At 46.3% G+C, this 16,251-nt stretch overlaps 1 protein-coding gene across 1 annotated transcript in view; it reads right to left on the bottom strand.

Moving 5' to 3' along the window:
- LOC144783025 (cytochrome P450 2G1-like) overlaps positions 1-16,251 on the bottom strand; it is a 367,886-nt gene that overhangs the window by 182,805 nt on the left and 168,830 nt on the right. The window contains exon 5 of the mRNA XM_078662213.1: positions 12,903-13,079. Coding sequence (XP_078518339.1) covers positions 12,903-13,079 — 177 coding nt within the window. The remainder of the gene's footprint in view (positions 1-12,902; positions 13,080-16,251) is intronic.

Here is a 16,251-nt window from a genome sequence, read left to right as displayed (position 1 = left end):
ATGTGCCAATAGGTCGTTTTGAACCCTTAGGTAGCGGTTTTCTTCATGAGGTCTGGTCACTCCCATACACATACAGATGTTTCAAGGATGAACAAGAGGTTTATCTAACAGGGGATGAGTGTACTGAGACGCCAGATCATTCTTTAATGTGCAGACACATACAGTTACACGGTTCATGTAACAAGGACCGACCGAATATGGCTTGCGTTTTACAGGGCACGCCAGTTCCTGCTATCATCCCCACGTTTAAATTGTTGGAGAATGGTAGTTATTTAATGCTCAATAATGAAAACTGTTGTGGTTTAATTAAAGGTATAGCTTTCATAGTAACGGTTAGTGAGCGAGTTATTTGCTGCAGAAATGTTCTTTATCCTCCCACACGTGAACATAGGGAGTCTTCCATTTGGCCACAGATACCGACCTTGGGAGCAGAATTCAGCGGCATGGCTAGAATAAGAGCTCTATTGTCCCAGAAAGAGGTGGCCTTGAGCTCGGCCCGTGAAACTTTCGTGCTTCACATTGCTAACACCCGTACGGAGGTTCAGGCTCTTTTAAACACTGATTTGCCTTTGCATTTCGGAGCCATGGTCCGTTCTATCTTTAACGCATCCTCCACAACGGGCCTAGCACATTTTTTTAAAGTTGTTAGCGGTGGTCTCGTGACTTCCTTTGAGAAGATATTTGGAGTCATCCCTGCCTTCTTCCATTCTATTTTTTCATCCTTGTTTGGAGGGTTCCCGTTTTTACTTGCATTAGCGGCTGGCGCATTGGTGGTTTTCTGCCTTTTTAAATATGGATGCCCTTCCTGTGCAAGACCACGCTCAGCTGCTACTGACGCGGTTTCGCAACCGCATGCTTGATTACTATGGCACACTGCCGTTAGCGACTCTAAGCACGGCGTTTGGATTATCTTTTCGGTTCTCCTATTTCACCTGTGTCCAGCCTGTATTTCGCTGTCTGACCTGTGATTTCCTTTGGGCCATTGATTTGTGTCTCTGCGGACCAGCATCTTCTGACGTCGATTTTGATCAACTGATGAGTCCTATCATTGCTCACGAGTTGGTTTGTTCTGACGTAAGGGTTATGGCCTTGGCGGTGGCACATGGACTAATGGGTCCCTGGGATGTGTTGTCGGCAGCGCAGAATTTCTTGGAACTAAGTTTTCTTGAGAACCCACCGAGCTGTCCTCTGATGGTTATAGAGGATCCGGTGCTGGAAGATCACGTATGTTCCTTTCATCTTTTAAATTGGATGGCTGAACTGTTTTCTGATGAGGACAGTGACTTCCTCCTGGAGGCTGTTGCAGCTTACTTTTCATATACGGTCTTATCATAGACACTGCCTCAAATTGACATGCTGATTGATAGCATTTCCTTGATTTTATTGACTTTTGGTCAAGACATTTTATTTTTTGCTTGCCTATTGGCTTGAGCCACAGTATATTTGTGGGCTATTTTTTTAGCATTAATTTTTATATTTGAATCTTTATTCATGCTCGTTTATAAATGGATTCTGCTCTCATGTGATGGCACTTCTGTTACCTTATTTAGTCCGTTCTCGGATCATGGGGGGGTGTTGTATAACTCCTGTATATCCCTATATCGTGTTAAGTTAGCATAGGTACGTTTGAGATTTAAACGCCATTTTTCCTTTCTTGCAACTTCTGCACACGACCCTCATTTGTTGACTTAGCTTTCAACCTAGTAGTTTGCCGTGGTGAATGTGAGAATAATATGTTATTGCTCTGATATCTGCTTTGTTTAATAAAACATGTCTGCACGGAGAGTGCTGAAGTTTCAGGAGCAACACGATATGGAATTGTTATGAGGTCTGATCTCCACGCCTTCATAGTCATAACACAAGTGCAGCCTTTGCCAACTTGGGCTTGAGGCGGGATTGATATTGCTTTGCACGAGAATTGTTAACACACTTGATGCGGTGCACATGCAGAGAGAGCTGGTGTATGCTGATGTGATTCCTTCATGCTAGGACACTAAGGTATGGGCCCGCCCTAAAACAACCCAAAGAGACCTTCTTAGATAATAATATAATATATGTGTTAGGGAGGATGAGATATAAGTGTTGTTAACTCTTATTCATTACAGCATGTTAACATGCTGTCACCATTCGCTTTTTATGTCTTAGTAACTATGCTGATAATTTTGCTACTGATAATAAGTGTACTTGTATTATCTAAGATACTGCGCCTGAGAAGACAGCATTAGTAAATAAACATTTCAAATGCACATGTGTCTTCTTTACTCCATGTTCTGGTTTGTAATGATAATATAACGAAAGAGTGTTCATGAGTCCCACGTACCCTGAGGTACTGTAAGTTCATGTTCTGGTTTGTCTAAACATTGGGTGTTTGATATGTCCAATGAGACACTGTAGCTAGCTCGGTAAGGGGTGAGTTGGTTGCTAAGGTAAGTTTTGGGACATCCTAATTTGCCGAGGTTCCACTCCTCTGTGCACAGTTCTGTGTGAGTACAGAAACCCTGGCAGCCATTTTGTATGCCATGAGCTACCACGTGCTCACCATGTGTTCTGTCCTACCTTCCTGTTGTCTGCTCTTGTATTCTGCCTAGTGACAAGGTATATTTAGCCTCCTCTGCTTTGCACATGCTCAGTTGAGCTTGCAGCTGTCTATGCAGCTGTTATAGTCTGTAACTGTAAGGATGTGTTTACTTGAATTAGCAACTGTTAGCTCCTCCCACTTGTTGATTGTACATTCTCTGTATTACCTTATATGTACCTAAAACCTTCTTCTTGTACTTGTACCGCCTTCTTTTGAGCCCCTATGTGGGTGTAAAAGGACCATGCTCCTTCAGTTCAGTGTGCTACTTCATACATTACCGAAGGGTGCTGTGTGAATGTAGTTCCACCTGAGGTTTAATAAACTTTGTATTTTCTATTACAGTTTCCGTGCCAACTTCTATCCTATTGGTCTGAGGACTTTTGCAGAGAAGGGCGAACCCCTTGTACTGGTAGGCCTTGCTGAGGCTCACCACCACATAATGCTGCTGTGTAATATATTTAGTTGGATCTTATTTCTCTCGTTCGTATGCTCTGTATTTGTATTTGCTTTTCTATATTTTGGGAAACTTTCCGCCCCACACGGACTCGGATTCAGGACAGCCCTACTCATGATCCGCAGTTCTGCTCGCCCGATTTTGATGTGGATGAACACTGTTTGATTGGATTCCTATTGTTTCCTCTGGAAGCTTGTGTTCTGCCCGACAACAAGCCGTAACACAGGCTACAATGAGGAAATTAGTTGTGTGTGGAAAACCCAAGCTCTCTCACAGGCACTGCACAGAGCCTGTCACACAGTGCAGAGTTTTATGGGGGGTCCTTAGGTACCCCTCTGTCCGCAACCAGAGGCCCCAGGATAAAGGGGACCCTGCCAGGGGCCCCTAAAGTCACTTTCCGACAGCCTTTTTGTGTTGGACAGGCTGACACATCCAACATCATAATCTGTTCCTTTGTTTTTAGGTATTTATTGTTTTCTTTTATGGCCTTTTAGGCCAAAATAAAGATATTGACTGACTGACATATTTACAAGAAACCTCGTAAACCTGGGAATGAGCCAAAGTCTTACACTTTCCCAGGGGAATCGTTACAAGGGGAAGTATCTCTATTTCCCCTAATTTCTTCCTCTTTTCAGGTGAACACATTGAAAGAGGAATATGCCTCCCACAACTGGTTTGTGTAGGAAGGTGCCCCTACCTGCACTAAAATAATCCTGCATGCAACACAGGAACCCTTGCATCGACCCTGATTTTACTATGGCAGTGCAGGAGCAGAGGAGAAATGTATCCCAGTAAAAAAGAAACTGCAGCAGCTCAATCTGCCCTATGCTATGCTCTTCCCGACATGGCTCAAAATCACGCATTCGGGTAAACAGGTGTTTTTTAATACCCCACAGCAGGCACAGCAGGCACATGATTTTCTTAAAAGCTTTCCAAAGCAGCCGGCTGCTCACGCCTCTCATCCCCACCCCCTGGAAGAACATAGTGGCACCTCCGACATAAAGTGAAGACATGCCACACTGGCCCTGCACTACTCACTAAACGGTGGACAGGAACTTGCTGTTACGACCTGCCCTTTTCTGGATGCGTCCTCTTTGAAATGGCCGGTAGGCGCGGAGGGGAAGAACTGCAACACAGACCCTGACCGTGTGGTATGTATGGACTCCTGCTGAGCGCTTCCCCTCCTTAATTAGCACTGCTGAGGATGCAATTCCCTGGAATGGGACGGAATTGGTAAGTTCTCTGTCCCAATATGGTGACAAGCTAGCTGGTAATGACTTGTTCCTGAAAAAGATCGATATCCTCATACTGGTCACCCATTAAGCCATTGACTGAAGATGTGAATTGAAACGAGCTGACCCTATAATGTTGCCCGAACGCACTCGCTTCTGCGAGGAGGTCTTGGTTGCCCTCTGGAACCCACCCATTAGGTGAACCCTTACTAGTGTTAGAATATTTTGATTGGGGTTGAAAACTTTTGGTTGATCTTCTCCCTCAGTATTATTGCTTGGAGAAAAGTTATGGTGTCTCTCGAGACACAGGAAGGTGGGGGGAGGGAGGCAAGGGGACCACAGCAGGATTGGGCTGCTGTTGTGGGAGGGGGGATGTTCACTTCTTGCCACAGATTCATTCAGTTTAATGACTTGCCACGTGAGACTAGTCATTGGATCCTGGTTGCGCCACCGCACTGCGACTGCCACCCAACTTACATTGCTGATACATATGTGATACCATGTCTGCCGCTGTAACTGACCCCCGACTCATCCAACATACCGGCTCCTCACATGGAACGTCTGGGGACTGGGAGATCCGCGCAGGCGCCGACACATCCTAGCTTATCTAGATCGCCACAATATACACTGTGCAATGCAGCAGGAAACACAGTTTAATCCTAGCGCTACCCCTACATTTGCATCTCGCTGGGCCAGCTATACCAGCTTCTCTTCCTACTCATCTTATGCCGGGGGCACATGCATTCATGTGAGGAAAACTCTCCCATACACTCCTATAGGGTCTCTGGAAGACAAGCAGGGTCGATACTCTATTGTCTGGGGCAGATTAGCTACACACACCTTCACATTTGTCTCCTTCTATGGGCCCAACTCTGATGACCCAGACTACTCTGGGGTTAAATCCTGGAAATAGGCTCCACACACCTGCTATGGGGGGGGGACCTAAATGTCACTATTGAGCCTGCTCTTGACCGCTCACACCCGCACAAACACCACTGGTCCACATCCCAATCCACTTTAAAACTGATTGTTGCTGATCATGAGATTTTTAGGGCTCGCCTGCTGATGCGCTTGCGCATAGCTGGCGAGCTATATTGTGGCTTAATCAGAGCTTAAACAACTTGGCGATTTGTTGCAGTGCCCGAGAAAAACAAGCTCAATGCGCAAGCGCATTTGCAAAAAGCGCGTGCACATCAAAGCCACCAGGCATCTCAAGCTTCCCCCAGCCGGCATTTCTCCTCCCCTAATTATTCACTGCACGGCCGGCCGGTACATCAAAGGCTGCTGCTGCCGTGACTCGCATTTCTCCTCCTTCCTCCCCTTTCACTGCCCAGGCACGGCTACATTTGTTTGTTTATACGACACTTGTAATATTTTATTGGGCATTTATTTAACTTAACATGGCTGCACAAATTTGTTTGCATACTTTTGCTCATTTTCACTGTTTGACCAGCAATGTATGACTGTATAAACTTGTTTATTATAGACAACAGGAGCATTCTTTTCTGGATAAATGTAACCCCCAAAGAACCCGCCCCCACCATGCGAGGAGCTTTCAATCAAACAGCAAGCATAGCAGCTGTTTTCCCAGCCGCTTTTCCCCCAGCCGCTTTTACTTTAATACACACTTTAGCTCATTCTTCTTATCTCTTTTCTCTTTTCCCCTCCCCCTCTCGCCAGCCACATTTCTTTGCTTCCCTCGCTACCCCTCCCTCCACCGGCTTTCCTTCTTTGTCTTTCCTCCCACATCTCTCCATCCCATTCCCTCCCCCTGCTGCTCTCTGTCTTATCTCCTCCCTCTTCCTTTATCTCCTCTTCCTCCCCGGCACAGAAAGCTCTCGTGACCCGCAGTCCCTTCCCTCGCGCCCTCTCCCTCCTGTCGCCCTGATATCTATCACCAGTACCCGCGCTCATATCATTCTCCTGTCTCTGCCCGCCTTTTCTTCTCACGGTCTCCTCTTTCTGTCTCCATCTTTTACGAACAGCCGTCTCCCTCCCTGCCCTCTTCCCGCAGTCTGCCTCTTCCTCCCCCACCATGATAAACTGTTGTTTTCCATGATGTGCAGAGCAGCACCGCCCGGCCCAGCCCCACTCCCAATCTCGTGTCTAGTTTCACCGGTGCAAAGTATGTCTGTACTTCTCTCACGTTAAGCTTTAACTGCGTTTCTGCACTGTGGCCCACGGCTGTGTCCGACCTGTTTTCAGAGCACAATTTTCACAATCGCATGTCCACTGTTGGTGCTGACGGTTAATCATTCCTACCTTCGTTCTGTGCTCACCCCGACCCCTCTAGCTCTCCATTTCATCATATTCTTGTCTCTTATTTTCTTGCCCTTTGTTTCAAGCTTTTTTTCAAGTTTTGTTTTCATTCTTCTGTCCTTTTCCTGTTTTGCATTTTCTCTTCATACCTGTTTCTTCTTTTGTTGGTCCATTTTTCTTTCTTTTTTTCCTTATTTGTAATATCAATACATCTAAGTCACGTAAATACAAAACATGTTGCATTACAAATGCTATAGGTGTCACATTTGCGAAAGTTATAACTATTGGCATTGTAAATGACAAAGCTATTAATTTAGCTATTTTTAAAAATAACACATATATTAAAAAAAATGCATTTATAAGACCAATAGCTCAAACTTTCCTAATGCGAGATCTATTGCATTTCCAATGCTTGTTGATGCGTGGCAACATATGCACCCGCTGCAGAGGGAAGGGACCTGCTTCACCACGGCTCAGGCTTCCTGGTCTCAAATTGATATGTGGCTTCTCACTAAAGGGCTTATCCTGTGGCTGACACATGCCCTCCATCTCCCTCGCACTTACTCCGATTACTCCCCGGTGCTCATCATTCTTACGCCCCCGAATGAAAGCTCTCCATATTTGAATTGGCGTCTTAATCCACTCTCCCTGCTTGATCCAGTCTTTAAACAAGAGCTTGAACAGGAGATTGCAGACTTTTCCCGCCCCCCAACGATATGGGAGGCATTTAAAGTAACCATCCGCGGCCTATGTATTGCCAAGAGTGGAGGAATCCTGAAAGACATTAGGGCCAGACTGCATTGGCTTGAAAGCGACCTCAAACATATTGAAACTCGATTACAGACAGTTCCAACGCCCGAGCTGCAGGCGCAGTTTCGGAGCATATTGGATGATTACCAGGACACTGCTCAAAGCAAGTGTAAATTCAGGGGAAGTACTATAGGGCGCGCCAGTATGGAGAAGGAGACTTGCCGGTAGGGCATTGGCATCCCTAATCTGGCCTCAGCGGTTCTCGAATACAGTCCTAGAGGTGGAGGATGAGGATGGCCAGACCCCTAGAGGTACGATGGCAGCTTTCCAAAGTTTCTATACATGTCTGTATAAGACTCAAAGAGACCACTCTACTGAGTTTGAATCCTTTTTTGAGAACACAGCGATAGCGTGGTTGGGGACGACCAACGGAAATTTCTTTTACGGCATCACAAGGATGTGGAGATGGTTACAGCTATAATGCAGCTATCATGTGGAAAGGCGCCGGGCCAGACGGCTTCCCGGTGGAATTCTATAAAACATTTCATTACCTGCTCATCCCGATCTTGCGACAAGTATTCGGGGATGCTAGGGAGTCCTGCATCCTTCCCCCCTCTATGCGAGAAGCACACATTATGTCCATACCCAAGCCAGGCAAAGATGCTAAGTATTGTGATTTGTACAGGCCCCTCCCCTTAATAAACGTGGATGCGAAAATCGTTAGTCGCTAACCGTATCAGCCCCCTGATGACCGCATTGGTGCTACCGGACAAGCCAGGCTTTGTGCCTACTAGGAGCACATCCCACAACTTGCGTACACTGTGTGCGCTACTGGAAGACATGGATCCGGAGACAAATGCCACAGCAATATTCCTAGACGCCACTAAGGCATTTGATTCCCTGGAATGGGACTACCTTGCCTACGTGCTGCAACGCATGGGGTTCCCCCCCTTTCCGGCCTGGATTAACCTGCTGTACTCAGGGCTGCAGGAACGGATCCTTATTAATGGTGTACAATTGGCCCTCTTCACAATTACCAGAGGCACCCGACAGGGGTGCCCTTTGTCACCCCTTCAATTTGCTATTGCCATTGAACCGTTGGCAGCCAAAATCAGGCAACAAATTTTAATACCATTGTATGCGGACGACCTGACGCTATATCTTAGAGACCCCGACATAAGCCTTAATCCAATCCTTCATATACTGGTACTGTTCGGAAGGCTGTCGGGCATAAAGGTGAATTGGGGGAAATCCCAGATATTTCCCCTAACTGACTACTCCCCGCGTTTCGAGCCTGAATTTCCACTGGCTTGATGTGCAGAATCGGTTACGTACTTGGGCATCCGCATCTCCCGCAGCTAGGAAGAACTGATGAGGGACATTTATTACCGGGTACTGGATCAAATGATGGATAAAATAACCAGATGGATTGCGATGCCCTTATCCATGGCCACCAGAGTGTCTTTGATTAAGATGGTGATCTTACCTAAGCTTCTCTACCTTTTCACTAACATACCTTACACTCTGAGCCGCCATTTTTCAAGTATGAAATCACAGCTAATCAGATTGACATGGGGCGGGAAACAGCCCAGACTTGCTTGAGAGGACCTCACGCATCCCCTTGACGCCGGAGGTCTAGAGATCCTGGACATTGAATTATACTTTATCTGCGCCCAGGCTCACTTTGCGGTCTACTGGATATACCCCACATACATGCCTCATCTGGCAGTGGAAGATGGGCACATGGCTCCCACTCCTTATTCGGCATATTTGAGCGCCCCCACGTTGCCTAGACACCTGGCTTCCAATACCGTCCAATGTACCACTCGCGCTTGGCGGGACCTGGCGCAGAAGCTCCAGAACCCCCTACTGTACTCACCTTTGGCACCTCTGCAGTGACGGCACAATATACCCGTTACACGCGAGGGGGGGTGCTGTAGGATGTTACAGAAGCTCTCTCGGCTCACTTGGGGTCAACTGTACACACAGGGGACTTTTTGCACCAGTGACAAGTTTTTTGTTGCCTCCTCCCCTACCGCGCTAGAACGCTTCTACTATGTGAGACTCAGGCAGGACATTTGGGCCCTCACGCCTTGCTTCCCACGCGAACTGCCCATCATGGCCCCCCTGCACGTCCTGCTACAGCAGGAGCCCCAAAGCATGTAGTCTCATGACTATACTCCATTACACGGAGGGAATGGGAGAGGGACCCCGGCCCGGCTCGGCCAGGACCAGGTGAGAGGACATGGGACACCCCCTCACGGAAGAACAATGGTCCTTCTTCTGTCAGCAGACTGGTGAAATCTCGGCTAACAGCAGATTACAACTCATACATTATAGATACCTACACCAACTTTATTATACACCTGTCCGACTGCACCATCTCCGGCCGTGCGATACCGACTGCTGTGACCGATGCGGACCGAAGGGAGTGGGGTTTGGACACTTGGCCTGGGATTGCCCACTGATCCGGACATACTGGAGGGAGGTCCTTAGCACAGTGGACGAGATGACTGGGGTGCATGTGCCTGATACCCCCCTTGTGGTGCTTTTGGGGTACACTGAGCAATTGCCTGTTAAGATCCGAAAATACGCTTCTCTGGCCCTTCTGTTAGCAAAAAGAAGGATTGCATGTTGGTGGGGGAGAGGAAGAGCTCCAAAATTTAAGGAGTGGTTGAACGATCTTATACACTTTCAGAATCAGCTGCATACTTACGCTGAACTTATGCCACCTACATCTCGCCCACGGGACATTTGGGCCCCTCTGCAAACTTACCTCCTGAAACACACTGATACTGATGACATACACCCAGATCAGCTATCAGAGGAGGGGGCGGACGTGAGGGGGAGGGACACCCAGAAGAGGTAGAATCATAAATTGTTGGAGGAGGCGGTCTGTCTGGCGCTGGACACTCTGTGGGTTTGGGAACGGAGATGGAGTGGGATGAGAGTACACGGCAGGTGAACGGGGCAGTGATGGTCAACCCAGATGAAGATTGATAGCAATATCACTGTGGTTTTTTCCCGCTTTCGGGATCTTTATGTTTGTTAGAGACCTGAATAGTTGGCTGAATAACATGCATGCCCTCCTTACGCGGCCGGCCCGAGGGGTTGTAGGCGGCTTGCTGTGCTTCTTCCCATACCCCCCTCTGTTGTGGACTCCATTGAGATGCAGTGCCGGCCCACTGGGGATATAGGCACCCTGCTGTGTGAACTTTGCAAACAGTCAAGAAAAGTTTTGTTGAAATAATACATTTTTTTAATATATATATACATACTAACTATGAGAGGAAGCATATATTGATCATATCCTGAGGTCAGTCCTCTTCCCCATGTATTGCAAGACATCCTAGAGCCAGATTACAGCTGCAGGAGCATGGTGTATTCGATCCCACAAAAGAGGAACAGGAACTTCATTGACGAGACAGAAATTAGGGTCAACTATGTAGTTGTCCACTAGGGTCAGTTACACAGTCTGCCCCCACAAGTCATAATGGAGCAGGGAAATGGCCATGTTTTAGGTCAGAGACAAGTGAAGGGTTGGGGTGGAGGTGTGGAACTCCCTCTGACACATCTGGCCCTGGTTGATTTGCTAATGTATATATAGTTCCCAACACAAAATCATAAATGTGCGTATTATATGTGCTTGACAGGCGATTACAGGATAGGTAGTCGGTGTCAGGGTATTGTAGTATTTGAGTACCATCCGTGCATGTGAGCAGGAGCTAAAATGTATTATGTCTTCTAGACAAGATAGTAATTTTACTACCCTGCTTGTCGCCTTTTTAAAGACATTGTATGATGCTCCTACAGCCCACAGCATTTAAGCACAGTTTTGAGATGGAGACATTCAAATACTTGTAATATTCGGATTGGTGATCCCCTTAAAGAGCGACCACATTGCGCTATTTAATGGGGAGTGTTGATCTTCACTGATCTTGTACCAACTTTTTATTGCTATAGCTCTTCTAGCTAGATCTTGCTTGGTGATCCCAAATTAAAGATGAATTTGTGCTAACGAAGAGCCTTGTGGAAGGATAAAAACTCATCTAAAAAAATTAAAAGGTGTTTATCAGCACTTTACCTAGTATTGCAGCACTCTGCCTTCTCAAGGCCACACTGCCATGTGCGATGGTTGGCAGTAACATAACGGGGTTAACAGTAAAAGAGGTTAGAAAGAAGGGCCAGTTTTTTGCTTGAGTTGTAAAGGCATAGTGAGTGCATTCACTTTCTTCGTTATGTGTTGTTTTTGGTGACTAAAATGGTCCTCTGGAATCTAGGTGCAGCCCCACATATTTATAGTTGGTTACAGACTCTAGTCAACTATGATTTAATAGAATTAATGCAGCCTGTCCCTGTTGTTTGCATATGGACATAGCTTTTTTTTGTTTTCACATTCACCTCTATGTGGTTGGTTCTAGCCTCACTCAATCAAAAAAAAAAAAACTGGCTGTGGTGGTCTTTCTACAATTCTGGAGGGGGAAGGACGACAATTAAAGTTTAAACCCCCTCCCCAATGTGGGGCAGAGCAGCTGCTTTTTTTCCCCTATGTAGTACTGCCCTGCTCTCTTCCAAGAACCATTGCTAGTGGCTAGTGGGTAGATCCTGTGATGATCCCGTAGCAGGGATGCACTAAGTAGACATTTCTAGTTGTACCTCTCCTGTCTTGATCAGTGCTTGGGGGCTGAAATACAGCTTACCAGCACCAATGGAAGTGAAAGCAGACAGAGACTAATGATACCAACCGCCATCATTATCCTTCTGTGTGAAGTCAGCGCAATGCGCTCACTGATCTTCATGGACTGAAAATAAATAGAGAAGGAAAATCTTGCCTCACTGCTTCAGAATATTGAAAAAAATGGAAATCATCTTGATTTTCTACCCTTGATGCAAGGATGTGAAAAGTCTGTTCCCACGCTCCAAGGGTTTACAGTACAGTTATGGTTACAAAGCAAAACCTAAATACCACTAATACTCACTAGTTGTGGTTAGGCAAACTAACCATAATACACTCTTTATGATCTCAAAGTATTATACATGAGATGTTGGATGACATCATTCAAAATGTCACTGATGGCATCTCAGACAACATTATTGATTACATTACTGATATTACTCACAACAATATACTTGATACTGCAGTCGGTAAACCCTGCAAACACTGTCAAAATGTATGGAAAACTATACAAATGTAAAGAAGGGGCACTTTTAAGCATGCATTAGATATCACTTGGTAAGTAGTTTGTAATTTTGACATGCTTTCCATCCTGGCGTCATGAAAAAATATTTTGACCTCGAAGAAAAAAAATGGTATTTGCACAGGGTATTCTGTACCTCGTTGTGTGAAGCTCTACACAATGGAATACTCTTCACAGTGGAAATAGGATCCCACTGGGATTGTCACATTACCCTGAGGATGAATCTCTTTCATGGATAATGAAATCTCCAATCCCTGTGTCTGAAGACCACTGCTATATTTCATACCATTAATATCCGACATCAATATCTACAAAAACTAAATTTTAATAGTGGAAGAATGCACATGAAAGGTGTTGTTTCACTCCCAATGTGATACCTTCACATTTTCTCTTTAAAATTAATCAGTGATATTCCCAAGATATTACATTACCCGTTCCATTTTTATAAGGAAGCTGTCAATATAGTCCCTAGGAAATGAGGGGTCTAGAGTTGCTTCATTGATTTTTATTCTTTTTTCCACAAACACTTCAAGTTCTTCAAGGCATTGGAATATTCTGTTGTGACGGCCCGGTAAATAATCCATGATTGTAGAGAACATGCTGTACAACTGTAAAGAGAAAAATGGATATGATATTGCAATCTCTGTTATATGAAAAGTGTTTTCTCTATAGCTGCATGCAAAACAGACTTCAAATTGCATGCATATGCAAACATGCAACAGTTAACACCCAATAATTGTATACATTCCTAAATTTCTGATCTGGCCAAGAGGCTGCTTTAGCTTGCAGCCACTAAATAAGTGAGTAGGAGGTTCTGATGTGTTGATAGAGGTTCTTCCATGGCTTGGGTGTGATGTAGGAGAATGAACAACCTCCAATTTGTTCGGGGGGGATGCTGGGAGTGTTTACGACCGAGAGTGAGGCAGAGCATAAGTGTCTGATGGGTTCATTAAAGTATATGCAGCTGTTTGTGTATTCGGGTCCTGTGTTGTGTAGGGTGTTGTATGTGTGCGACAGAAGTTTGAATTGGCTGCACTTGTCAATGGAGAGCCAGGGAATACTAATAATTCGAGGTATGTGTGTGTTTGTGTGTGTGTGTGTGTGTATATATATATATTATCTACTGGTGGTCGCCAGTAGATAGTTATAGTTAGGACCTATTTTCCATAGGAAATCCGCAACATTCTATTTGGAATAACTTTGGGGCCGGTTGACGAATCTTCGCGAAATTTTCTAAACTTGTGGGGAGCTCCGGTCCGCTCCTATCCTAAATGTCTCAGGGTGATTCATCAAGCGGGGGCCGAGAATAGAGGGGGGTCCCAAAACATGTTTTCCCCATGTAATTTCCGATAGCAACCTTTCAACGCAGCTACGGATCGAACTGCTGAACGGAATTACACCAAATTTGGCAAAGAGGTAATCCTTAGTTCAGCCTTTTGCTTGAATGGTGTAAATCCGTTTAGTAGTTCCTGAGAAAATGACATTCAAAAGTACATATATATCGATGACCGCGCAGGATCCACACACCCTAATCGCACCCTGCCATGCACAAGCTGTATTCTAATTGGCTGTCAACACTCCAAATCAGGAAGTGTTGGCAGCCATCTTGTGCCTCGGTAGAACTGAGGCACAGGAAACCTATAAAAAACGCAAAACACAAAAAGGGGGCAGGGTAGAAACACCCTGACCCCCTAGGCCTGGTCAGGGGGTCCCACAAGAAACCCCAAGCCCCCCCCCCCAATTATTTTTTTTAACAATCTGCAAAATCCATGCAGGATGCACAGAGCCTCGCGGCTCCCATCCTGCCATAGCAAACTGCTTTGCTATTTGGAAGAGAGAGCAGGAAACCTGCTCTCTCTTCCAAATAGCAAAACAGATTGCTTTTCCACAGGGGAGCAGCATGTTAGCTGCTCCCGTGTGGAAAAGCAATGCAGGATGAGGGGAGCCGCTGAGACCATGGGGGATTGGGGACCCCCCCACGGTCCCCAATGAAGAGGGCCATCCCCGGAGGATGGGGTCTCCGGCGCTACAAGTGGCCCGGGAGGGGGGCCACATGCCCTCCTCCCCATAATTTATTTATGATGGGGTCCCGGGTCAAAAATGGCCTAAGGAGGGGGGCAAGGCAGCCCGCCTCCTAGATGTAATTTTTTTTTTTAAAGGGCCATGCCTCGGGGATTGGGGTCCCCGGGGCCGTTTATGGCCTCTAGAAGGGGGGCCACAAGGCCCCTTTCCAGAATTTTTAATTAAAAAAAAGAAATTAGGGGGCAGGCCCTGGGGTATGGGGTCTCCAGGGCCAAAATATTAGGGAAAGAAGGGGGGCCACACAGCCCCCCTTTTTAAAGCAAAGAAAAAAAGAAAAAGACCAGCATCACGCTGGAGGCCAAGGCCCTTACCAGCAGCACTCTGCAAATGCGCCCCCTGGCGCGTTTGCAGAGGGGGAAAGAATTCCTCTTGAATACTGAGGCTCCCTGGGGGCCAACTAGCCCACCAGGAACCTCCAGTATGCACCAGGGGCTGTGTTGCAGAGAGGTGTTACGAGGACACACCCCTTTTTACTCCTCTCTGCAACGCAGCACTGTGGCGCTTACTGGAGGTATCTGGTGGGCTAATTGCACCCCAGGGACCCTCAGTATTCAAGGGGAGTTAATCCCCCAATTTAAAATGCACCAGAGGGCGCGTTTACACAGTGGTGAAGGGAGGGGGTGGGGCCTGAGTTCACATGTGTGCAAACACACCCTGTGGCGCGGTTTAAGTTGGGGAATTAATTCCTTGTCAATCCTGAGGGTGCCTGGGGGCCAACTAGCCCACCAGGTACCTTCAGTAAGCGTCACAGAGCTGCGTTGCAGAGTGTTGTGAAAAGGGGCGTTGCCTCTGAACACCTCTCTGCAACGCGGCCCCCTGGCGCATATTGGAGGTATTTGGTGGGCTAGTTGCCCCCAGGGACCCACAGGTTTGAGGAGGAATTAATTCTCTAACTTAAAACATGCCACAGGGTGTGTTTGCAGACATATTACCTCAGGCCAAGCCCCCTTCCTTCACCACTGTGCAAACGCGCCCTATGGCATGCTTTAAGTTGGGGAATTAATTCTCTTTCAATACTGAGGGTCCCTGAGGGCCAAATAGCTCAACAGGTATCTCCAGTATGCACCAGAGAGCTGCGTTGCAGACAGGTGTTCAGAGGCCACACCCCTTTTGACACCTCTCTGCAATGCAGCTCTGTGGCGCTTACTGGATGCACCTAGTGGGCTAGTTGGACTCTAGGGAACCTCAGGATTGAAGGGGAATTATTTCCCCAACTTAAAATGTGTTAAAGGGCGTGTTTGCACAGTGGTGAAGAGAGGGGATGGTGTAGGAAAGTGGCTCTATATATACTGAACCGAAGTGAAATCAGCAGAACTACGAATTCCAATTTACTCACCTGGTATCAGGAGAGACCTCAGTGCTGCACCTTTGGACTGAGTACTGATCCTGAAAAGTAATTCTAACCGTAATTACCAGTAACTTGAATTTCCTTCCATAGGCTATCATTGCCTCCTTTTTGCTGAAAAAGTTTAAGTGTTGATTTTTGAAACTTACAGATATTCCTCTAAAATCAGCCGAACTTTGAATTCAGTTATACTCACCTGTTATCAGGAGAGACATCAGTGCTGCATCTTTGAGCCCAGTACCGATCCTCAAAAAAATTATTCTAACCATACTTACCAGTAACTTGAATTTCCTTCTGTAGGCTAACATTGTCTTGTTTTCACCAGAAAAGTTTCTAAGTGTCTATTTTTACAA

This window comes from Lissotriton helveticus, chromosome 9 (genome assembly GCF_964261635.1).
Source record: "Lissotriton helveticus chromosome 9, aLisHel1.1, whole genome shotgun sequence".
In the NCBI taxonomy this organism is placed as follows: domain Eukaryota; kingdom Metazoa; phylum Chordata; class Amphibia; order Caudata; family Salamandridae; genus Lissotriton; species Lissotriton helveticus.
The sequence above is the reverse complement of the archived record's forward strand: the minus strand, read 5'-3'. Positions and strand labels throughout refer to the sequence as shown.